Source organism: Heloderma suspectum, chromosome 2, assembly GCF_057233095.1.
Source record: "Heloderma suspectum isolate Gila_16-S chromosome 2, 16-S_ref, whole genome shotgun sequence".
Lineage (NCBI taxonomy): Eukaryota > Metazoa > Chordata > Lepidosauria > Squamata > Helodermatidae > Heloderma > Heloderma suspectum.
In genome coordinates this window covers 177669322-177695340 of record NC_139459.1, presented here as the reverse complement: position 1 = coordinate 177695340, position 26019 = coordinate 177669322, and the positions used below count along the sequence as shown (strand labels likewise).

The 26019-nt window shown below is 45.4% G+C and overlaps 1 protein-coding gene across 2 annotated transcripts in view; it reads left to right on the top strand.

Moving 5' to 3' along the window:
• LOC146353442 (LIM homeobox transcription factor 1-alpha-like) overlaps positions 1-26019 on the top strand; it is a 120188-nt gene that overhangs the window by 23807 nt on the left and 70362 nt on the right. For both annotated transcript variants that reach the window (XM_084836434.1, XM_084836433.1), the window contains exon 3: positions 9112-9298. In XM_084836434.1, coding sequence (XP_084692560.1) covers positions 9112-9298 — 187 coding nt within the window. The remainder of the gene's footprint in view (positions 1-9111; positions 9299-26019) is intronic.

Sequence of the window (26019 nt, the reverse complement as noted above, 5' to 3'; positions counted from 1 at the left end):
GAAAGAATCGCTTTCGTTCCCTTCTGTCATACCATATATCTTCATCTCCAAACCTGATATGATCATGTTGTTGTTCAGTCGTTCAGTCGTGTCCGACTCTTCGTGACCCCATGGACCATAGCACGCCAGGCCTTCCTGTCCTGCGCTCTCTCCCGGAGCGTGCTCAAGTTCATATTCATTGCATCGGTGATGCTATCTAGCCATTTCATCCTGTGCCGTGCCCTTCTCCTTTTGCCTTCAGTCTTTCCCAGCATCAGGGTCTTTTCCAGAGAGTTTTCTCTTCACATTAGGTGGCCAAAATATTTGAGCTTCAGCTTCAGTATCTGTCCTTCCAATGAGCACTCAGGGTTGATTTCCTTTAGGATTGACTGATTTGACCTCCTTGCAGTCCAAGGGACTCGTAAGAGTCTTCTCCAGCACCACAGTTCGAAAGCATCAATTCTTCGGCGCTCAGCCTTCATTATAGTCCAGCTCTCACAGCCATACATTACTACTGGGAAAACCATAGCTTTGATTAGACAGACCTTTGTCAGCAAGGTGATGTCTCTGCTTCTTACTATGCTGTCTAGGGAATGGTTTAGTGGTTTTCCCTACGTTCTTCAATTTAAGGCGAAATTTTGCAACAGGAAGCTCATGATCTGAGCCACAGTCAGCTCCAGGTCTTGTTTTTACTGACTGTATAGAGCTTCTCCATCTTTGGCTGCAAAGGACATCATCAATCTGATTTCGATATTGACCATCTGGTGATGTCCATGTGTAGAGTCATCTCTTGTGCTGTTGGAAAAGAGTGTTTGCTATGATCAGCGTGTTCTCTTGGCAAAACTCTATTAGCTTTTGTCCTGCTTCATTTTGTACACCAAGGCCATGCCTGCCTGCTATCCCGGTGATTTCTTGACTTCCTACTTTAGCATTCCAATCCCCTATGACGAAGAGGACATCTTTGTTTGGTGTTAGTTCTAGAAGGTGTTGTAGGTCTTCATAGAACCGATCAACCTCAGCTTCTTCGGCATCAGTGGTTGGGACATAGACTTGAATTACTGTGATGTTGAATGGTTTGCCTTGGATTCGTACTGAGATCATTCTATCATTTTTAAGATTGTACCCCAGTACTGCTTTTCCCACCCTTTTCTTGACTATGAGTGCTACTCCATTTCTTCTAAGGGATTCTTGCCCACAATAGTAGATATGATGGTCACCTGAATTAAATTCTCCCATGCCTGTCCATTTTAGTTCGCTGATTCCCAAGATGTCGATGTTCAGTCTTGCCATCTCATGTTTGACCACCTCCAGCTTACCTTGATTCATTGATCTGACATTCCAGGTTCCTAAACAATATTGTTCTTTACAGCATTGGACTTTCTTTTCACCACCAGACACATGCACAGCTGAGTGTCCTTTCGGCTTTGGCCCAGCCGCTTCACTCTTTCTGGTGCTACTTGGAAATACCCTCTGCTCATCCCCAGTAGTATACTGGACACCTTCCGACCTGAGGGTCTCATCTTCCGGCGTCATCTCTTTTAGCCTTGTGATACGTTCCATGGGGTTTTCTTGGCAAGAATACTGGAGTGGGTTGCCATTTCCTTCTCCAGTGGACCACATTTTGTCAGAACTCTCTGCCATGACCTGTCCGTCTTGGGTGGCCCTGCACGGCATAGCTTATGGCTTCACTGAGTTACGCAAGCCCCTTTGCCACAACAAGGCAGTGATCCATGATGATATGATCATAGAATAGTAGGGTTGAAGGGGCCAACAATGCCATCGAGTCCAACCCTCTGCTCAATTTTTGTTGTTCAGTCATTAAGTCGAGTCCGACTCTTCGTGACCCCATGGACCATAGCATGCCAGGCCTTCCTGTCCTCCGCGCTCTCCCAGAGTGTGCTGAAATTCATATTCATTGCATCGGTGATGCTATCTAGCCATCTCATCCTCTGCCATCCCCTTCTCCTTTTGCCATCAATCTTTCCCAGCATCAGGGTCTTTTCCAGGGAGTTTTTTCTTCACGTTAGGTGGCCAAAATATTTCAGCTTCAGCTTCAGTATCTGTCCTTCCAATGAGCAGTCAGGGTTGATTTCCTTTAGGATTGACTGATTTTACCTCCTTGCAGTCCAGGGGACTCGTAAGAGTCTTCTCCAGCACCACAGTTCAAAGGCATCAGTTCTTCGGCGCTCAGCCTTCCTTACAGTCCAGCTCTCACAGCCATACATTGCTCAGCATACATCAACCTCAGCTTCTTCAGCCTCAGTGGTTGGGGCATAGACTTGAATTACTGTGATGTTGAATGGTTTGCCTTGGATTCATACTGAGATCATTCTGTCGTTTTTGAGATTGTACCCCAGTACTGCTTTTCCCACCCTTTTCTTGACTATGAGTGCTACTCCATTTCTTCTAAGGGATTCTTGCCCACAGTAGTAGATATAATGGTCACCTGAATTAAATTTGCCCATGCTTGTCCATTTTAGTTCGCTGATTCCCAAGATGTCAATGTTCAGTCTTGCCATCTCATGTTTGACCACCTCCAGCTTACCTTGATTCACTGATCTTACATTCCAGGTTCCTAAACAAAATGGTTCTTTACAGCATCAGATTTTCTTTTCACCACCAGACACATGCACAGCTGAGTGTCCTTTCGGCTTTGGCCCAGCCGCTTCACTCTTTCTGGTGCTACTTGGAAATTCCCTCTGCTCTTCCCCAGTATCATACTGGACACCTTCTGACCTGAGGGGCTCATCTTCCGGCGTCATATCTTTTAGCCTTGTGATACGTTCCATGGGGTTTTCTTGGCAAGAATACTGGAGTGGGTTGCCATTTCCTTCTCCAGTGGACCACATTTTGTCAGAACTCTGGCCCTGCATGGCATAGCTTATGGCTTCACTGAGTTACACAAGCCCCTTCACCACAATAAGGCAGTGATCCATGATCCAATGCAGGAAGCCAAGTCACAGCATCCCTGAAAGATGGCTGTCCAGCCTCATCTTGAATGCCTCAAGTGTGGGAGAGCCCACCACCTCCTAGGTCATTGGCTCCATTGTCGTATTGCTCTGACAGTCAGGAGGTTTTTCCTGATGTTCAGCCAGAATCTGGCTTCCTTTATTCCGTGTCCTGCACTCTGGGATGATCGAGAAGAGATCCTGACCTTCCTCTCTGTGACAACATTTCAAGTACTTGAAGAGTGCTATCCTATCTCCCCTCAGTCTTCTCTTTTCAAGGCTAAACATGCCCAGTTCTTTCAGTCTCTCCTCATAGGGCTTTGTTTCCAGTCCCCTGATCATCTTTGTTGCCCTCCTCTGAACCCTCTCCAGCTTGTCTTCATCCTTCTTAAAGTGTGGCGCCCAGAACTGGACACAGTACTCCAGATGAGGCCTAACCAGTGCTGAGTAGAGGGGGACTAGTACTTCCCAGGATTTGGAAGCTATGCTTCTATTAATGCAGCCCCAAATATCATTTGCCTTTTTTGCAGCCACATCACATTGTTGGCTCATATTCAGCTTGTGATCAACAATTCCAAGATCTTTCTTGCTTGTAGTGTTGTTGAGCCACGTATCCCCCATCTTGTAACTGTGCATTTATTTTCTTTTTCCAAGGTGCAGAACTTGGCATATATCCCTATTAAATTTCATTCTGTTGTTTTCTGCCCAGCGCTCCAGTCTATCAAGATCACTTTGATCTCTTTGTTAGCTCGTCGAAATCCATTCCTTTCTTCTGCATTCATTTTACCTGTATTTCTTTTTCACAAACTCAATAAAAAGAATTATTGGGGGGAATAATTCATGTTTTTACCCACATGAAAATGTATGCATATTTAGCCAATCAGTCAATCAATTTCAACTCATGAAATTAATTGACAAAAATTTCTTTAAACGGGCCACACCCCAGCTATTCATGCTTTTTTCTCAAAGCCCCACATGCAACCAGAGACCATGTGGTCTCCCTAGAGGAGAGTTGCACCAATTCCCCATTTTTCACATGTTAAAAGATGCAGCAGAAAGGAAGAGCACTCATGTGCTCATGCATTAGCTTTGTCTGTCTGATTGTATCCTGGAACGCAGCGTTCTGTTGGCTGCCAGCATAATGCCCAACATAGGCATGAGGTTGGGATGTCACATGCATAACAAATAGTGCTCCCCACATAAAAAGAAAACAGCAGGGAAGGCCAAAAGCAAACGAAGTGTGCCTTACGAAATCCAGCACACTGAAGGGTACATTGGGAGGAGGAATGAAATCCATTTGGCAAAAGCCTTCTCTCCCTCTTTGCCTCAGTCCCAAGCCAAATTCTCTACACCGGATGGGGTGTTTATTACCCACCTGCACTTCCTTATCTTTGCAGTCCCTGCTGGGAAGCCTTTGAAAGGCTGCCATAGATAGATGCACTGATAATCCCAATCAGCTCTTACAAGACAAGATATATATAGATATAGATCTATAGATACACACACACACACACACACACACGCAATTTAAAATGAGGTATATCCTGATTAAGACAAAGAGCTTTTCTACCAAAAGGCATTTATTGTGCACTCACGATTCCTTACGGTTGTTTACAGGTTCTTTAGATGACATCATGATCCTCCAGTTTCACTTCTGTTTTTTCAGAGCACTTTCCCAGGGTTTTTTTAGAATGGGGAAAATGGGGTATTATTTCTGACAGCCCTGCTTGTAGTTGTGCATTTGCATTATCCTGAATAGCACAGCTCCACCTAGAGGTAATGTACCAGAAAAGCAGGAAAGAAAAAGCTATTTGTGTAGAGCTCGGATCTCAATTCTGCAACAAAACTGAAAGCAGATACAGCGATCAACAGCCTCATGTAGAAAAGCTCAAAGTATGAGGGATGGAAGTATTACCACCAGTGCAAGGTCATTGCACCCAACAATGACTAGAAATTTACTAGATCAGGCTTCCCCAACCTGGTGCTGTCCAACTGGGGTTAGACTACAAACCCCATCATCCCCCGCCAACAATACACTTACTGTGCTGGCTGGGGATGGTGAGAATTGTAGTCCAACACATCTGGAGGGTGCCCATTTGGGGAGAGATCTGGGTGGATTCGATGGATGGAACAATGCCAGAAGATCAGCAGACATTGTTTTTATGATAGCCATGACTGTAAATGAACGCAGGGTGGGGAATTCACAAACAAACTCATTGAGCTTCAAGATTTGTAAGAGCACTTGGATTTATATTCCTGTGATTAGAATTTTTTTTAACATTCTCAAGTACAGATGCTCGATCTTCAGGATGTTTATTTTGGGGATATTAGTGGGCGGGGAAACCACTCTTGAAAATCTAGGATACTTGGGATTTGAAAAAGAAAGCAGATTGATCACTAATATAAATAAAATCCCATACACTGAAGAATGGGCATGCTGTGAAGCCAATTGGTACCGTGCCCATTTTACAGAAGGGAGAACTGCAGCTGATGATTAATGACCTACTGAAGGCCAACCAACATGCTGAGAATGACTCTGAAATGAAAGCTACAACAATCTAGGAAGGCAAGGCCATCTTCTATATTTTCTGCATTACATGTAGAACTGTGGAGTATTTCCAGTTCTAGCAACACTGTATACTGTACATTACATTACAACATTTGTAATACCAACACCTACTTGAAGTGCGTCAGTATGAGGCCAGTTAAAATTAAGAATAAATGACAAATATTAAGGGTGTGCACCAACCACAAGATTCAATTTGGGCCCTGTTTTGGAGATTTGGAAAGCAGCCCAATTTGGCTTGGAATGATTTGGAGGCCCCTCACTGTGACTCCGGTCCAAATTTGCATCTCAGTTCAGAAATCCGAATCTTCATGCTTCCCATTGACTATAATTGGAAATCAATAAATGACTATAACATTTTTCCGTTTGTCAGAATTGGATTAAAGTTGCAAGCATAGTAGTCTATTATGAGGTGATTATGTCTGCAAAATTTCAGAGAAATTGGTGCAAGGTTTTCTGTGCCACAAGCCTAGATAGATAGATAGATAGATAGATAGATAGATAGGAACTGCCAATAACTGATTTTTATTATTTCTTGGCAGAATTGGACATTTTCAGGAATAGTTACCCCTTCTAAGGGGATCAAGTCTGCCAAGTGTCAGATGAATGGGTGCGCCATAGGATTGCACCCTAATAATAGATGCGGGGTTGTTGAAAGTGAGTGTTCAAATTTTAGGGGGGGCAACAGAGTAAGTGATTCATTTCCGCTTACCACCCTCCATGAGTGTTTGAGTAATCTGAATGAAAACTGCATATGCCATAGAGCTGCCCCAGGCAAGAAAACTGCAAAATGTCAGAAGGATAGGTACAGAGACTAGGGAGTTATGATAAATGAAAAACAGTTTAAGACTTTTTTTGTTTTCTGCTTGATTAGTGCCAAAGTCACTGAAAGCACAATATTTATTTATTTATTTATTACATGTCTATATCACCCAATAGCCAAAGTGCTCTGGGGGTTCACAAAAATTCAAACCCTAAAATACAACCTGATCAAACATAATATAAAACCTTTAAAATTTTAAAATAGAATAAAACCAGAGTCAAAACCAGCAGCAGGGCAAAATCTAAAAACATCACACACATTTAAAAACAACACTGAAGAACAAAAAAGCCTGAGAAAATAAAAAGTGTTTTTATTTCACTTGGCACTGAAAGGACCACAAAGGACCTCTCTGAAGACAGCATTCCACAACAGGGGTGCCACCACTGAAAAGTCTCTCTCCCTAGTAGCCACCTGTCAGGGTGGACACTGAGCCCATAGAATCCCAGAGTAGTTCTGATGCTGAGGAAGAGCAGTCGCTCCTTCGGGAGAGGAGCGCGCTCCTTTTTTCCCAGGACCAACAGCTGACGGAGATTCCTCCCACCCACATTCCTAGTTTAGAAAGCAGTCCAGGGAGTGACTCAGCACAGATAGCAGACTGGGGGGGATGCGCGGCGCAGACGCAGAGAGCGGCGCCAAATGGTTTGCGCTCAAAGAACGGTTGCGCCCAGAGGACCCAAGGGAAAAGGGGAGGGATTCTCCCTAGTCCTTATATTCAGGGGTCTGCCAGTAATTGCCTTTCAAACGGGGACCAACTGTTCCAACTTAGGGCATAGGGATGCTGCTGCTCAGATCTAGTTGCTACCTGTAGAGTTATTAAGTTGTAAAAGAAGAATAAAGCTTTGAAAAGAATCCCTTTGTCTGTGTCTGGACTTGGCTACTGGATTAGACTGAGAGCCCTCCAAGGAGCCCTTGACAGCACCCACCTCAACTCATTTGGCAGGGGCACACAGACGAGGGCCTCTGAAGATAATCTTAGGGTCCAGACAGGTATATAAAGGAGGAGACAATCCTTCAGGTAACCTGTCCCCAAGTCATTAAGGGCTTTGAAAGTTAATACCAGCACTCTGAATTGGGCCTGGATATGGACTGGAATCCAGTGTAGATCACAGAGTACTGCCATACAATGATCATATCGATCAGTCCTTGTTAACAAACTTGCTGCCCTGTTTTAGACCGGTGAAAGTTTCCAAACTGTTTCCAAGGGCAGCCTCATGTATAATGCATTGCAGTAATCCAAACAACAGGTTACCAGAGGATGGATAATTATAGCCTCGCTATCTCTGTCCAGATAGGGTCATAGTTGGTATATCAGCCTAAACTAATAAAAAGTGCACCGTACCAGTGAGGCCACGTGTGCTCCCATTGACAATGCTGGATCCAAGAGCACCCCTAAACTACCCACCTGATCCTTTAGGGGGAGCACAACCCCCTCCAGAACAGGTTGAACACCACTTAGGGAGCAATCGACGGTTGCCTCCGACCCGGGGAGGCGACTGCCTATCCAGTGCAGGGCGGGAGGAGTGGTGAGGAGCACATCTCCTCTGCGCTCCCACTGCCCTGCTTTCACAGCCAGACAGCTGATTTCAGCTGTCTAGCCGCAGGACCTTGGATCGCGGGAATTGGTGGCCAGATGATACATAGGAAGTGTCATACCAGCGCTTCTGACCTCCCCGCCCCAGCCTGCCCCCAGGATCGCCCCATTTTCGCTGCCCCGCGCTCCTCTTACGAGTGTGGAGTGTTGCCAACAATGATGTGGCTGCAAAAAAGGCAAATGCTATTTGGGGCTGCATTCATAGAAGCATAGATTCCAAATCCCAGGAAGTACTAGTCTCCCTCTACTCAGCACTGGTTAGGCCTCATCTGGAGTACTGTGTCCAGTTCTGGGCACCGCACTTTAAGAAGGATGCAGACAAGCTGGAGAGGGTTCAGAGGAGGGCAACAAAGATGATCAGGGGACTGGAAACAAAGCCCTCTGAGGAGAGACTGAAAGACCTGGGTGTGTTTAGCCTTGAGAAGAGAAGACTGAGGGGAGATAGGGTAGCGCTCTTCAAGGACTTGAAAGGCTGTCACAGAGAGGAAGGCCAGGATCTCTTCTCCATCAATGGGCTCAAATTGCAGGAAGCCGGATTCCGGCTGAACATCAGGAAAAGCTTCCTGACTGTTAGAGCAATACGACAATGGAACCAATGACCTAGGGAGGTGGTGGGCTCTCCCACACTGGAGTCATTCAAGATGAGGTTGGACAGCCATCTGTCAGGGATGCTCTGACTTGGCTTCCTGCATTGAGCAGCGGGTTGGACCCGATGGTCTTGTAGGCCCTTTCCAACCCTACTATTCTATGATTCTATGAAGGGAACATGGCCATCTGGAGAACCTTGGAGGGCTGGATTGGGACCCCATTTGGCCCCCGGGCCTGAGGCTCTACCTGATGTATAAGATCATAAGAACATAAGAGCCCTGCTGGGTCAGACCAAGGGTCCATACAGTCCAGCATTCTGTTCACACAGTGACCAACCAGATGCCTGTGGGAAACCCACAAGAAGGACATGAGCGCAACACCACCCTCCTACCCATGTTCCCCAGCACCTGGTGTCCATAGGCTCACTGTCTCTGGCACTGGAGGGGGCACATAGCCATCAAGACTAGTAGCCATCATAGTGTCACATGCAAGGCAACTGTTCCCCTGGCCTTCCCCCTAACTGGCCTCCTTTCTCCTTTGTACAATGCTCTCTCTGATAGAGAGGACCCCTGAGTTTGTCCATTAATTTCTGTTCTTCTTCTTCCCTGTCTCCTAGGCTCAGAGTCCAAAATGCGGGAGGTTTGTGCCGGCTGCAACACCCCAATCTCCGACCGCTTCCTGCTGCGAGTGAACGAGCGCTCGTGGCACGAAGGCTGCGTGAAGTGCGCCGCCTGCCTGCAGCCCCTCTCAGGCACATGCTACTGTCGCAACAGGCAGCTGTACTGCAAGCATGACTACGAAAAGTAAGCAGCACTTTGCCCCGTTTGATTTCCTCCCTTTTGGCCAATGGATTTTTCAGTGCAGTGAGCCAAGGGATGGAAAACCTGGGAACAGTGGTGTCGCTAGAGGCTGACCTTGGAGCCAAAGTCTAGGGGCCCCCTGCCCGGAGTAGTCAAGGGATAAGCGCAGCACATGCAGACTCCATTTTATTCCTTTAGTCATGATGGGTACTGTGTCGGAAGCGAGATGAAAATGCAAAATTGCACATGCTCAGTTTTTTTTTAAAAAAAATCAGGGTTGGCTAACAGGTTTTGTTGTTGTTGCTTTTGTTGGGGTTCTAACACAGGGGTGGGTCATGTGTGAGTGTTGGCTGCATGCGGCTCCCAGCATCCTCTGCTGCAGCCCCAGCTGCTTCCCTAAAGCTTTAAAAAAATACCAAAAAACAGGCATTTGTAATGGCCGCAGAATGCCCAAATGGTTAAATTTAGCTTTTTTGGCCCGGGGGTGGGGGGCACCCGATGACTGCAGTGGGGTTTGCGGGGGCAAAATGCCCTCTGGACCTCCGGAAGTTGCCCACCCTTGCTCTAACATATCAGAAATGTAGAAGCAATTGTAAAGAATGGAATGGTGGTAGTGATGTCTGTGTGCGCATAAGAGAAAAGGAGAATAGAAATGTTAGTTGTGTACTTCACAAGGGAAGTAATACACATGGCCCCATATTAGATCATTATGTCCAGGGTCTAAAATTACCCAGCTGCACTGCTGCCTAAAAAAGGGGGGCAGGCTGACTTGCTGGGTGATTGTCATGCATGCACAAGTAGAACATGGGTGCAGACAACCATGTTATCCATGTGGTGGTTTCAGTTCTCAACAAATAGTGCATGCCTACAGTTTGAGAGTGGCATCTGGCAGAAAGTGGCTGATGTCATCTCATGACATGGTAGTAGAACTTGGCAGGGGTTGTGGTCCCATTGGTTGCCCTGAGCTTAATTGCTGTGATGTCATGGAGAGGCAGAGTAGCCTAGGGCTGGGCTGCTAAGGGAGACCTGAGAGACCTTAGAACTGGAATTCCAGAGCCACTTAGTATCTTTCGTTCAATTTAGAATGTCTGTAGAACAACATATTGTAGATGCAAATCTGTTGAGTAATTTTGGAGATTTTTGACAGATGCTATTTAATGGAATGGTTGATGCTTTTATCACAGGTAGGCTCAGAGAGAGACAATCTTTTCTTATCTAAGAAAAATAGCCCTCAAAGGGAAGAAGGCTCCCAGTAAATCACCATGAGAATAGATTGTTAACAGGTTGCTGAAATCCATCTTGGGATGCGAAGTTAATGAAAATTCTGTGTATTCAGTGGCAAAACGAATCTAAATTCTGCAAACAGAAAAGCCAGGTTTTTTTAGTGGGGAATACATTACACACATTAGGTAGCCCAGCATGCTTTAGCTTATTTTGGCATTGTTTATTGTGCTGCCTTCAATTTGGTTTTCAAGGAATTGGGGGGGTTATGGGGTGTAGGAGGAGAGCATGAAGACATTTGCAAGCCCAGGAGGGCTAATGGAAACATCCCTTTTCATTAATAAAAAAATAAAACAATAAAGTAGCATAACTCCATGGCCAGCAGTAGAGTCTATGTTTGCACAGCATAACCATGAATTCATTAAATATATGCAGGGTAAATGATAGGTAGCTAATCAGCAGTACTGCCCAGAGAGGGCGAGATATTGACACAGCATAATGCAGGAAGCATGAGTCAGCAAATGTGAAGCTGTTGCAGCCAGTATGAAGGCAGCAGTTGCTGGTGCAACGGCCACTGTGGTCTCAGCTCCTGGAACTAGGGATGACGAGCCATCTCCATAGCATGAATTCTGTTTTCTTCATTTAAAGTGACTAATTTCCACTGGAGGTAGGGAAATGCGTAATCTGACATTCATTCTGTTCTATGTATGTTCCCATCAGTCACTGCTTTCTCAATTGTTCACTTTCATTTAGGCCCCCGGGATAGTTTCACCGGCATGTTTTGCTTATATTGCATTGTACATTCTTGCAATTTTAATGCAGTGATTTTCGTGTGTGCATATTTTGTCACACTGGCTCATAGCTTTGTCATCTTAAAGCATCTGTTCTGATTCAAAATAGAATGGAACTAAACTGGAGAATTTAAAAACCTTGAAAATTCTGAACAGAACTTCAGAATTAGCACAATTAGTTGGTATCACAGGATTGGATAAGCTGGGCAGAGCAATCCTATACTCACATAATGTGGGGAGAGATGCCACAACTACGCAGGTGGAACAGCTGCTGTATCTAAGGATGTATGGATTTTGTAAATTCTGTTCTATCTACTTTTTGTGGCTTCTTAGGAGCCTTTTGTTTCATCGTCTGTTCATTGATGGAATTGGATTTTTTCCAACTTCCCAATTTGCATTTGCGAAAATGTGCAATTCCCCCCATCAAATGCACATGCACATTTTTATGCTTTAGCCTATGGGGGTAATGTACATTTGGGGCCAGTAATTTTGTTTTTATGTATTTTTCTATGACTAAATTTGCATACAATTCCAGAAAGTTAAAAATATGGTCCACAAGTCCAAAGGAAGGGGAGAAGCCACTGATCTGCTAGATCCAAAGGCCTCTCAGCTCCCATCCCTGCCCCCAGGAAGGTGAATGAGATGGGCAGAAGCCCATCTAATGTCAGTTGCATTTTCAGATGACTGAGAGGCTGAGAAAAAAACCCTTTGCTGCTCCTCCCACTTTGGCTAGCAGGGGTTAGGGTGGAGGAAGGCTCCGAGACTGGAACCCTCCATCCTATGGGTGTCTGTCTCGTAGGATTGTACCGTATGACAGTTGGATTTCTAACATGAAAATGTTTCTCTAAAAAGGGGGGCCTGCTAATTTGAGAACTTTCAAAAAGAAATATTGGAACACAATGATTGTTTTTAATGGCGTCTCAAGCTTTTCATCGAGTTATCAAGAACTTTGCAGCATTACTATGTTTGCGAATAGTGTGGAGAATGTGGATGTGATTTGCTTTTAACCTCTGATATCTGTGGACACAATTCAGCTGAACTTAAGCATTTGAACATTCCATTGGTTCAAGGAAAGAGATTTCAGTATGTCCATAAGTTTTAGTAGAAATAAATAGGCCTTCCGAGACCTTAATTTTGTTTCTGTTTCTTTTCAGTAGTAGTAGTTTTAGTATTATTAAGTGAGACTGGTGTCTCATGGATAGTTCTACAAAGTTCTTTGGCAAAAAGTGTTTCAATCAGGAAACATGACATTTAGGCAGGTACATTCTACATGACTATATACTCCATAATAACAAGAGTGTATGTTTTCATTTTTAAAAAGAAGTTGAAAGACTGTACCTGCTGCTTAACCTATCTACTTTGATCCAGAAGCCAACTAAATGTTACACTGCAGCCTCATCTAATGATGCCCCAAGGGCTCCTTCTCCCTCGCAAAATGCCCTCTGACGTGTGTGCACATAAATGCATACATATGCGTGCTCATACGTGCACACGTGTGTGGCTTGCATTGGAAAAGGGATGGGAGGTAAGAGTGAAGCCTGGCCTCCCCAACCTGGTATCATCCAGATGTGCTGGCCTACAACTCCCATCAACTCCCAACCAGCATGGCCAAGGCATCTGGAGCTTCAACTTTCCTCTACCAGTTGCTTGCTACCCCTTCCCAGCTGGTTTCATTCCTGCCGGTTTTCCAGACCCATGTTTACCTTGCAGACGTGGCACCGGAATCCTGCCGCAGTAAAAACAGTAAGAGTTTTAATGGGGGGGGGGATGTTTGGCCATTTCTTCCCCCTCCCATTCCCCCCCAGCAAATCTCCTCCTCCTGAGGGCCATTTGTGGTGGGAGAAGGGGCTGCCAGTGTTTCATTACACCCAGCTGCAGTGTAATGATATGTAGTTTGCTCCTGGTAGAGGGAGACGTTGCATTGTGTATGTGCATGCCTGCTTTGATAATGTTCCATTCTCTTGCCTTTCCTGTGCAGCTATCCACTCCGCTACACTGATTTTCAAGAAAGCAGCTTGTTTCCATAAGGAGTTTAAATTCATAAACTGATATATGATATATATAACTGAAAGGTAAATAAAAGATCCAATATAGTTCCCAAATGTATACCTACTCAGGTATGTGAACACTGCAATTCTTCCAGAATGCAGAAAAAGTGTCAGATGTGGTATCAGGCACATGATACAGCAACCTGAGGATCTCAGCTTTCTTTAAAAAAAAAAAGTTTCTAGTCCTCATGGCTGCAAAGATATGCTTGGAAGTATGTTCCCCATGTCTGCTGAACTCTCAAAAGCCAGAGAGGTATGATTTTCAGTGGCTAGAGTGGGGGCTTCAGTGCCCTGCATAGCTCCTTGTTCCACCTCATCACTGGCCAAACCAGAATAAGTTATGCAAAATAGGAAACATTGTGCAATAAATTATGGCTAAGGGCATGATCCTATGCATGTTTAAACAGAAAAAGTCCTACAACTCCCAGCATTCCCCAGCCAGCATGGCTGGCTGGGGAATGCTGGGAGTTGTAGGACTTTTTTCTGTCTAAACATGCATAGGATTACACCTTAAGGGGAGATACTATGCAATTAGCATAAGATACATACAAATGGTTTAAGGAATGAGTCAACATATGTTGAGAAAGGTTCTAAAATGGATTCACAGCACAAAATAAATAGACCTTCCAGGTACTGGGGGAAATGTATGTATTTCAGGAAAATAAAGACCCCTAGATTTTTATCTTCTTCCTAAAATACATTAAAATGTTTTCCCAGTACCTGGGATACCTATTATTATTGATTGCCTCTCAACATGTTAACCTTCTTTCAGTATGATGACTCATTCCTGAAATTATTGTCCCACATAAAAAATACCACCTGAAACTAACTGGCATAATATATACAAGTTGCAGAATCCAGCTTTTCTTGATACCAATGTTTTAAAGAAAAAACTGATATGAGTACACATGAAGTATCTTTTCAGAAAGGAAGGGAGGAAGAAAGAAAGAAAGAAAGAAAGAAAGAAAGAAAGAAAGAAATCTTTCATTTTCTGAATAATAATCCCAGTGTTAGTTTGTGATTTCTGTGGCATGATCATATAATCGGAGATGGAGAATACACCAGGCCCTTGCAATAGCTCCATTCTACCACCCTCTGGCGATGCAAAAATCTCCTGCTCTCTTAAATGGATTTACCCATCTTCTCTTGCTGCCCCATGGCCTGGAACACCCTCTGAGAACAGTTTTGTGGTGCCCCCTCCCTTCAGATCTCTCCTCAAAACCCACTTCAGTGATAGGAAGGGATAAAAAAAGGTGTAAAGGTGTCCCCAGCCAGTCGTGCCCGACTCTAGGGTGTGGTGCTCATCCCTGTTTCTAAGCCGAAGAGCCAGCGCTGTCCAAAGACACTTCCGTGGTCATGTGGCCGGCATGACTGAACACCGAGGTGCACGGAATGCTGTCACCTTTCCCACCGAAGCGGTACCTATTTATCTACTTGCAATTTCTTGCTTTCGAACTGCTAGGTTGGCAGGAGCTGGGACTGAAGACGGGAGCTCACTCCGTCACGCGGCACTCGGGTCTCGAACTGCTGTCCTGCCGACCTTCCGGTCTGCAGTTCAGCGTCTTAACCACTAAGCCACCGCAGAAGGGATAGGAACCCACTAAGGGATAGGAAACCTGGTATCCTCCAGATGTTTCAGACTACAATTTCCATCACCTCATTGGCCATGCTGGCTGTGGCTCATTGGAATTATAGTCCAAAAATCTGGTGAGCTGCCCCATTCGTCCTTATTCACCAAATCAAAACAGTGCTGGAGTTAGGTCATTTTTATGCTCTGTACTTAATGGCCTTACCGGGGGGGTGGGGGCGGCTCTGGATTTAATATTCCTAACAGTGGTCCCCACTTCAGATCATAATGTGTATAATTTCACTTACTCGAAAATGTGGGAAGCCAGCCATGCTGCAGCTGGGGGCCCTCCTACTCACTGGGGCTCTGGACCTCTGCCCTCAAAGTCTTGTCTTGAGTACACCGCTGTACCAAAATAATGCCAGCAAGTGTGCATCATTGCATTTGCTCACATATATCATTTCTTACCCTTGACTCTCCCTTCTCTTCTTTCACCTCTCCTCCCACTGCTGTCTTGCACTGCCGCCCCAGACTGAATTCAGATTGTATGCTCCTTGGGGCAAGGAGCTCTCCTGCTTTACTTACATTATCTGTCAAGTGCCATGTAGGCCGATAACAATGAAATAATTCTTTTTTCCTCACCTTATTCCCTGCAAGAAGACCCTTGCCAACCAGTTTATAGGATCAACTAGGGGTGTATGAGAAATTCATTTCAGTTCATTTTTGATCAGGAGTTACCGAGTTCACACTTTCCAGACCAAACACAGGCCCAGTCACAATCTGTAGCCAAAGTCTGTACATTTCCGAGCTTGTGATGTGATTTGTGGACCAGAAAAAATGTGTTTGCCAGCATGCGAACATTTGAAAAATGTGCATGAAAATATGCGTACTTTTGAAAAATGTGCACAAAAAAATCACTTTAATCAATGGGAGAAGAATGTGCACATTTCAAAGATGTGCACAATTGATGCGTACATTTTGAAAAATAGTCATGAAAATACAGATGGATTTTCACATGAAAAGAAAGAAACAAAGCTCACAGTCTGATACGGACTTGAGTCAGCGCCAGCTCCAAGGTGAAATTTGGAGAACTTCGGCAAACTCCAGTTTTGCACATCCCCAGGATCAACCCGTATCATCCACAGCCTTGCAAGGACTCTTCCAGCCTTCCTGGTTATATTATTCTATGGACTCCCAGCGCAGAGCTTTCAGTCAGATAGCAACTTCAAAACGCATGGGAAGCTTGGAGCATCCACCAGCCCGGCTGCACTTCTTTCGACGCTTTAGCAATAGCGATAAGCTGGAAAGAGCCTGCGGTGCTTGCTCACCGTGAACATATTTTAGAATGATTAACCAGCGCTCCAGACCCATTACATGACATTCTGCTGCTGGGCCAAGTACCAAGCCTGAACGTACAAGGCTGGAGGAGAAGGGGTGGGAGGCTTCGATGTCTCCCAACACCCAGAGCTTTGATCGCAGCTGGGAAATCAGGGGAGGGGAGGGGGAACCCTGCTTGGTCCAACGAGCTTCACACACTCCCGTCGACTAGTGCAGAGAAACATCTCAGGGGTTACATACTTTTGGTTTTATGCTTCGGGGCTTCAACAACAGCACCAGAGCTTGGTCAGTGAGACCTGCCATGCACTCTCACCCTCACCAAAATCAGGCTTTAGGGTGGCTGTGCTAGGGTGGCCATGTGTCCTACTTTGCAAAGGACAGGCCTCTATTTGAAGGGCTGCCAGAGGACAGTCCTCCATTTAAGGCATCCTCTGTTTGAAGGGCTGTCCGGTCCAAGTCCAGATGAAAGACTGAGACCCATAAGAAGCTGGGACAGCAGCAGCCTTGAAGGTGGCTATCCACAGTTAGCACCTAAGCCACAGACCGAGCAGCCAGGCGCACCGATCACCTGATCACAACCTTTCCATTTTGGTGAGATATAATGTATTTCTATTAGAGGTGTGCGGATTTTGTTAAATCCGTTCCATCTGTGTTTCGAGGATTGCCAGTTGTCTTTCGTCCTGCCATCCGGTCATTGATGGAATCGGATTTTATGTATGAGAATTCCATTCCTGTTTGCAAATGTGCATTTGTGCTCATGCCCACTTGTAGTAATGCACATTAGCCCAAGTCCACACTTGCACATTTGTGCACACACACACCCCAAAGTAAAAAAAACTGGTCTGCAAGTCTATGAAATCCATGTGTCTCAGAAAGATCCTGTACACTGTGGAATCTGCAGGTTGGATTCATAGAAATCCAAACACATTTGCATCCGTTGCTAGGAGACCACCTAGTTCGCCTATATGGACGGGCTGCCCCTGCAATGCATAAATACTTGTGCTCCATTCAGTGGAGAGCTAAGATTGCCCCTGGCTTCACAGTGCCTGAATCCATAACATACGCCCTCTCAAGCTGTAATGCAGGGGTGTCAAGATCCTTTCAGCCTCAGGGCTGACTTCAGTTTCAGAGAAGCTCCCGCAGGCCACATCCCAGTGGTGGGCAGGACTGAATGCAAAAAGGGTGCGGCCAAAATACCAGCATATGTTTGCTTAAAGTTCTTACCGCCATACCAGCATATTTTTGCTTAAAGATCTTATCGCCAGTAATGAAGCCTTAGGAGAGGCATTTCAACCTTTTGGAATGGGGGGGGGGGCGTGCAAAAAAAGCCATGAAACCACCAAATGATCAGCTGTTCTGGAAAGGGGTAGGGCCAGAGGAAGGGGCAAGACCATCTGGGGAACCCCAGAGGGCTGGATTGGGACCACAGGCCTGAGGTTCAACACTATAACCTCTGAAGCAGCCTGCTCAGGGTAGTGATAATGGTGTTGTCTTGTGAGGAGAGAGACATAGCCCTCTTTTGGCAAGTGGCCCTGTTGGGAAAGGAAATGCCCAGACAGCACACGAGAGTTTCGTGGAGCTTTTGAGAAGACATTGTGCATGACTCAGGAAAGTTCTCTGAATCTTGGCAGTCTCCTTGAAAAGTTTCCTTTTAACTGTCCAATCTTATCTCTCTCTTCAGAAGAGAGAGTGCAGCCTCCTCCCAGCTGGCTGATGCAAAGCTTTGGCAGCAAAGCTGGACGGGGGTAATAAAAATACCAGCATTTGCCCACTTCCCAGTGATGCATAGCCAGAGGTCAAGAGAGAGAGAGAGAGAGAGAGAGCGGGGGGAGAGGGAGGGAGGGAGGAAAGAAACAAATAAGTGGGACTTTGGCTGCCTCACTGTTTTAAGTAGCCTCTCCAGGAAAGGAGTTGGGAGTTGTAATGGGTCATAAATCGAAGACGGGTCTGTGATGTTAATGAAAGAAAATGCAGGGGATGTTATGGGACTGTTTCATTCAAGCTCTAGGCTTGTGTCTTGGGCTGCACACCTGAATAAAGATCTAGCCATGCTGGGTGAGGAAGCAACGGAGATGATAACAAGGTTTAGGCTGCTAAAGAGAGAATGTTGAAGACCTGCTTTTACACCAGTTTTCTACCATGTATTTGCCCCTGTTAATCTGCTACTGGTACCTATAAATCCCCTAGGGTTCAGAGTACCTCCCATATTAATATGTGATCACACAGACACACAAACATGCACACTGATTCACACAATGTCCTTTTAAAAAATGTACTTAAGGAAATAAACGTTGGCTTTCTCTGGGCCTTTGGAGTATTGAGGCAATCTTTCTGAAGGCTACAATGAGTGGCTATTACATCCTGAACTATCTTTGAAGAACATGTTGGATGAGGACACGGGGAAGTGGGTGGGCATATGTTGATGCGTTAGCCAAGGCAGATTCCACATGCTGAAATCCACAGCCAAAGCCAATTTGTGTTGAGTGTCCCCCGTAACAATGGGTTGTGTGAATCAACCCAAAAGTTATGTCTGGAGTCAAGGTTCAGTTCTCTGTAGTTTGGTTTTGTGTTACGATTAACCCCACATTTGGTTCACTTCTAGATCTGTTTCGGTTTGGTTTTTAAGGGTTTCCCCAATTCCCTACTGCAAATGTTTAAGAATTGCATCTGCAATAGTTTTGAAGCCAATCTAAACGTTCCAGCCCTCATGTGGTGGCCACCAAAGGGCCCTTCTCCATAATGGTCCTCATTGTGCTGAGTATAATGTTTAAAAGCTCGGTATCCAAGGTGGGAGAGCTGGATCCCCCAGTCGTATGCAGTATCCACTGCTGCTAGAAATGTGCTGTGCTGCTGTGCAAAGCAAAATGAGGACAACAGTTGCAATTAAAACAACCCCTCCCAAAATGCTAAAGAACACACAAGTGCCATAATTAAACCATTGAAAGACTTTTATATATTTTATTAGGAAGTGTATACATATGTATTGCACTATTTGTTTGTTTGTTTGTGACACTTATATAGCGCTGAAAATAATAAAATCCCTCAGGAGTTCACAATAAATATTAAAATCACATTTAAAATAAAATAAACACACAAACATTAAAAACACAACATTAAAAACATTTCCAATAAAAACAATTTAAGGAGCAGTAAAATGGAGCTGTATGATTAATTTAATTACAGCCCAGGGAAGTCTGGGTGAACACAGGAAGCATTTAAAAGATGCTACATTTTCTGCCTCCTGACCTGCATGAGGGAGGGTTTTCCAAAGGGCGGGTACCACTACAGGGAAGGGCCGCCATCAGGGTATTGCATGGCGACATTCCATATGTTTGGGATAAGATCCAACTATACAATGGCAAAAACTAATGAGCAATAAACCCCACCAAAAGATCCAGCAACTAAAATTCACACATGTGACGTTGGAATGAAAGGAACTAAATTCTAAATTCCTGAATAGTTCACTGTATATTTTTAAAGAAATAACACATTGACAAAGAAAGCAAAGCTACATGCATCTGATAATGTCCCTTTTAGTTGAACGTCATCAGGTGCTGCCCGTGAAGAACAAAGGTTCTTCCTCCATATACTACATGGAAGTATTCAAATATTTCACAAACACATGAATACACAGACCTAGACCTGGTTCACAAGCAACGACAACCCAGAGTACAGGCTGAGTCTGGGTTGTTGTTGTTGAATGGGTTGTTCTTACGTGCGAACCCTGCACTATGCTTTAACTGTTCGGTGTTCAGTGCTCTTCACTAGTTCTCTCTCTCAGGAACAGGGATGATAAAAGAGGTTTGGTGGTGTCTGTGGGATCAAGGACGGTGCAGCTTTGGGTGCTTGCTTGGAAAATCCTGGAGGTTTGAGTCACTCTATACTTCCCATCCATCATCCACCCCTGCCCCATTGCACTGTCTGTGACTTTGGTGCCAATTGAGCAGAAAACAAAAGAAGTCTTAACCTGTTTCTCATTCATCATAACTCCCTAGTTCCTGCAGCTATCCTTCTGAAATTTTGCAGGTTTCTTGTCCAGGGACACGTCTGTGATAGAAGTCATGTTCATACAAATTGCCCAAAAACCTTGGAGTGGGGTAAGCAGAAGTGCATCACTCACCCCACCCCAATTTTGAACGCTCCCCTTTAACAACAACAAAAACCCCTATTGCAGCTCTCTTTCTGAAATATTGCAGGTTTCTTAACTAGGGCCACCTCTATGCTTTATGTCATTTTCATAACAATTGCCCACAAAAACTGTAAGGGGATAAACCCCTCCTTTTTTCATTTTTCTTTTTGGAAACCCACAAAACCAGAAAGGCTGCTGTGGCACAAAACTCCCTGCACCTATTCATCTGAAACTTAGTGTGCACAATCCCCTCAGAAGAGGTACCATGCCTGCAAATTGCATCCAGCTCTGACAAACGCAACAGAAGTTATAGCCATTTGTTGATTTCCAGTGATAGTCAATGGGAGGCATGAAGATTTGGAGTTCCTAATCCAATTTCAGTTTTGGATTCAACTTGAAGTGGGCAGCCTCCAAATTGGTCTGAGCTAAATTGGGCTACTTTTCAAATCACCAAATCAGTGCCGAAACCAAATCTTGTGGTCAGTGGCATGCCCCGGCATAGATTATTATTTGATTATTGTGGTTTGAGACAGCCTTGCTGATCTGGCCTAATGGCAAAACACTGTAAATAATAATAATTCTTTATTATTTATTATTTGAATAGCACCATCTTCATAGCACTTTATAGCAGCGGTGGAATAATAATAATAATTGTTTATTATTTATTATTCGTATAGCACCATCGTTAGAGCACTGTATAGCAGCGGTGGAGAGATAATAATAATTCTTTATTATTATTTATTATTTGTGTAGTACCATCATTAAAGCACTTTATAGCAGCAGTGGGGAAATAATAATATTTGTATTGTTTATTATTTTATAGCACTATCATTAGAGCACTTTATAGCAGCAGTAGGGAATTATTATTATTATTAATTTGTATAGCATTGTCATTAGCGCACTTTATAGCAGCAATGGGGAAGTAGTAGTAGTAGTAATTTGTTAAGCATCGTCGTTAGAGCACTTTATAGCAGCAGTGAGGAAATAATAATATTTGTATTGTTTATTATTTTATAGCACTATCATTACAGCACTTTATAGCAGCAGTAGGGAATTATTATTATTATTAATTTGTATAGCATCGTCATTAGCGCACTTTATAGCAGCAATGGGGAAATAGTAGTAGTAGTAGTAGTAATTTGTATAGCATTGTCGTTAGAGCACTTTATAGCAGCAGTGAGGAAACTCTGGCCCATGGGCCAAATTTGACCTGCAGAGGTTCCCAGTCTGGCCTGCATGAAGGAGTGTCAGCTTGGCTGGAGCTCAGAGGAGTCGCTTCTCCAAGGACTGGCTGAGTCCCTTCGTGCACTTCCCACAGCCCTGACTGGGTAGCTCACATTGTGCAAAGGAGGCGGCTGACTTGGTCACTGCTTGGAGGAACCTCTTCATCAAGTGCTGGCTAAGTCTCTTTCCCTGTGCCTCTTTCTGCACACAGAAAGAAAAAAATGGGTGAGGCATGAGCGAATGACATCAGATGAGGGGATGGACCTCACAGACCCTCCAGGTCTCAACTGGGGCATGGCTGATGACAGCCCTGGCCTGGCCCTCACCTGATCTGTGCCAAGCATAACCCTTCCCCACTGGCTGTGCAGATGGCACTTACACAGTGCCAAAAAAGAGGGAGATGGGGTTGCAAAAACAAAACGCATGTGCTAATTTATATGTATAGAGGCACATTTAAAAATAATGACTCTAATTTAAATATATGGCCTTGCTGGTCATTCCAAAATGAATGGAACGTCGCTGGAAAACGTGCAGTTCGGGAGGCAGAAAACGTGACATCTTTCAAATGCCTCCTGAAAATGCACTTGTTCACCCAGGCTTTCCCTGGGTGGTAAGTAAATTAATTATGCTACTCGATTTTACTGCTCCTTGATTATCTACTGTAGTTGGAAGTATTTTCAATGTTGTGTTCATAGAATAGTAGGGTTGGGAGGGGCCTCTAAGACCATTGAGTCCAACCTCCTGCTAATCTTGTATTTAATATTGTGAACTGCTGAGAGAGCTTGTGATATTCAGCGGGATATAAATGCCACAGATAAATAAATATAAATACAGTTCATCTCATCATAGTGGGGAAGATTGTGACCCGTGTGCCTCCTCAGTCTGCTGTCCAGGGCTAAATGGTGATGGGCAACTTCAAGGCCCAGCCCTGCTCTCCCTTCTGAAGGTTCTTTATCTTTAAATTGGACATGGACTGGACAGCTCTTCAAATAGAAAATGGTCCTTTGTTAAAGTAGGACACCTAGCCACCTTACGGACGCCCCTTCTCAATATCCATTGGCAATAGGGACATCTTTTCAAATGTCCCCTCAACCTTGAGAGCGAAACACACCATTTTAAACATGAAAGCTAAATTTCCCCACAGACTGGTGGATCTTCTGCGTCCGTCACTTCACTTCGTAGCATTGTGGTAGCCACACATGGAGGAAACCAGGGTGACAAATTATGATTTTTCATGCCTTCTCACTGTATCTGTACTGCACATATTGCTAGTGTGTGTCCTGAATAGGTCCCTCATATATGAGCTCAGCAGCCAACAGTATCTATTTGAGCTGGCATAATATCGTTCCGTGCTCCCCACCTCCCTGAGCAGTGAGGCGTTCCAGGGGCAGTGCTTCCTCGGGAAGGAGAGATCACTGGAGACCTCTGGCATTTGCCGTACTGGGGTTTATTCAAAAATGTACAAACTGAGCACTGCAGACTGAACCGGAAGAAAGAGTCAGGACGCAAGGGCTGGTTTGAACAGGGCCACATTTTCTTGAACTTAAGGAAGGATCTGCAAGGGGCATGAATGTGTGGGATTAACTGAACCCTGGGTCCAAGAGGCAAGCCACCTCATGACTATTTGGGCAAACTTCTCCCTGCCCCAAGTGCTGTGTGGGCTGAAATTCCCACTCCGCCTCAAAGGCAACACCACTGCAGGTGTGGAGGGTGGCCTTTCTGAGTCATTCCCTTCTGGGGCCTCACAGCTAGGGATGTCGGAGATATCCGCAATGGATCCAAATGAGTTCAGCTTTCAATGAATCCAACCTGTGAATTACATGGCGGACCAGCTTTTTACAAGTTGCATGGATTCTGCAGACTTGAGGAATGGGTTTTTTTACAGGGGGGATCTGTGCAAATTCACACTTACATTTGCACTCACAAATTCGCATTTGTGCAAATTCGCATTTGCACAAGTGTAATGAAATTTTTAACATCCCTGAAAAAAATCTGATTCTGTTAATGAGCAGGTGATGGAACAAAAGATGCCTGACAATCCACAAAACACAGATGGGACAGATTTAACAAAATCCATACATCCCTACTCACCATGCCAAGTGAATGAGATGGATCATCCCCAAAGGCCATCTGTACCCTGCTCATGGGTCCCACAGCCCTAGAGCGACAGGTCTCAGGTATGGCCTATCACCTTAGAGGTGCCTTAGGTTGCTTACCTAATCATATCCCTCTCCTGACCAAACCCACATGTCCGAGCCAAATGTGACCAAATTAATCTGCCTATCTGGCAGCTTCTCTAATAATCCTAATTCAATCAATCCTGGCCCCTGGTGGAACCCCCCCCCAACTAAGCCAATCAATGGGTGAGCCAAAAATTCCCACTCAGCCCCTAAATTAGACAACCAGCTAATCCCACATGGAGACTAGGTGGGTGGCTGGATAAGTAAGGCAAAGCCCCCTCCCTGAGCAACAGTGTAACATGCATCTGCACATTATGCGTGATGTGGCCCCACCTCCAGTAGGCCCCAAAAGCAGTTCCCCACTCAGATCTATGCAGCCACTGCTAGGATGGGACTTGGCGGTGACCCACAGCCTAGTGGTCTTACAAAGCAGCAGACCTGTTGCCTCACACTAAACCTCCAAAGCAGCTTTCCCCAACCTGGACTTCTCCAGATGTGTTGGGACTACAACCCCCATCACCTGCAGCCACCCTTGCTGCCTGGGGGTGATGGGGGTTATAGTCCCAACTAGGGATGCACAGATTTTGTGAAATCCATTCCATCTGTGTTTCGCGGATTGTCAGGTGTCTTTCTTTCCATCGTCCGCTCATTGACGGAATCAAGGGGGTGGGGTAGGTACGTACAAGAATTTTGTTCCACTTGCGCTAATGCACAGTAGCGCTAATCTGCACTTGCACTGATGTGCGTTACCACAAGTGCAAATTAGCACTAATGTGCATTAGCACATGACTTGCAAAAAGTCAGTCCACTATGGAATCCACTGGTTGGATCCATAGAAATCCAAACTCATTTGAATCCATTGCAGATTCTGCTGACATTCATAGCCCCAACACACCCGGAGGGCCCCAGGTTGGGAAGGCTGCTCCGAAGAGACGGCCTTTCTAACTGGAAATCCCAGGGAATGAACCTAGAATTGAACAGGGGAGGGATCATGGGACAGTGGTAGAGCACCTGCTTTGCATGCAGAAGGGCGGGGGCCCAGGTTCGATCCCTGGCATCTTCAGCTACAGCTGGGAAAGAATCATGCCTGAAACTCTGGAGAGCCACTGCCAGTCAGTGTCAACAATACTGGGATAAATGATCCCATGGTCTGACTCAGCATAAGGCAGTTTCCTATGTTCCTTTGACCTTCTGTGTGCAATGCATGTGCTCTCCTTCTAACCTACAGTTCCTCATGACCTTTTTCTATAGCAGGTTCTTTGCGGAGGTGCAAGGACAAACAAATGGATTTGCATGCTTTTATAACTTTCCTTCATACAACACCCCAAACTGTGTGCTCAGCCCCATCAACAGGATCAGCCTCCAGATGCTTTGGACCACCATTCCCACCTGCCCCACCCAGCAGGGCCAAATGGCCAGGGATGATGGGGCCTGTAGTCCACCCCATCCAGAGGGCGCTGGGTTGGGGGAGGCCGAACCAAAGGCTCCCCTGCACTGCTCACACATCAGCTGGGATGAACCAGGTTCGAGGCAAGTTCACCCGGGACGAGCAAATCATCTCCACATGGGACAGCCGGTAGGGGAGGAGGCTCCTTGGCAGCGGAGGGCCGGCATTCAGGTCCTTCCTGACAGCTCCTCGCCATCCCCCGCCTTCGCCTGCCATTCCATAAAAACCAGACTTCAAAGCCAAGCGAGGGCGTCTGGGATGGAGGAGCTACATCCACTTTATCATGGGGCCAGGCAGGCCGGGTTCCTCCCCTCGCAAACAAGGATTTACAGGGCAGGTGCCCAAAGCCGGGGGCCAGGACTGTTGTGAGTGGGGAGGAGAGTGGGGGAATGGGTGGGCTTGAAGGCGAGGGTCTGGGGCGGAAGCGGGGAGCGCGCGATGCACCAGAAGCCTTGGATGTGCACGACTGGGAAGCAACATCCATCTTCGTCCGTAACATTTCATCTCTGCAGCAACAGGCCTCGCCTTCCCCCGCAGCCAGCTGCAGATGTCAGCTTATCTCTCCCCCCCCCCGAAAAAAACATTTCCTTCGCCTTGCAAAGAGGGCTGCTTTCTTCTTCTTTTAAAAGGTGTGGTTTGTGGAACTGCACTGGCTTGATGGAGAGAGGGCTGGCTAGGGACGGAGTGTAGCTCAGTCACAGCGCCTTGCATGCAAGGGCTAGTATCCCATGTTAGTCCTACGTAGAGTAGACCCATGGAAATGAATTGGACTTAAGCCA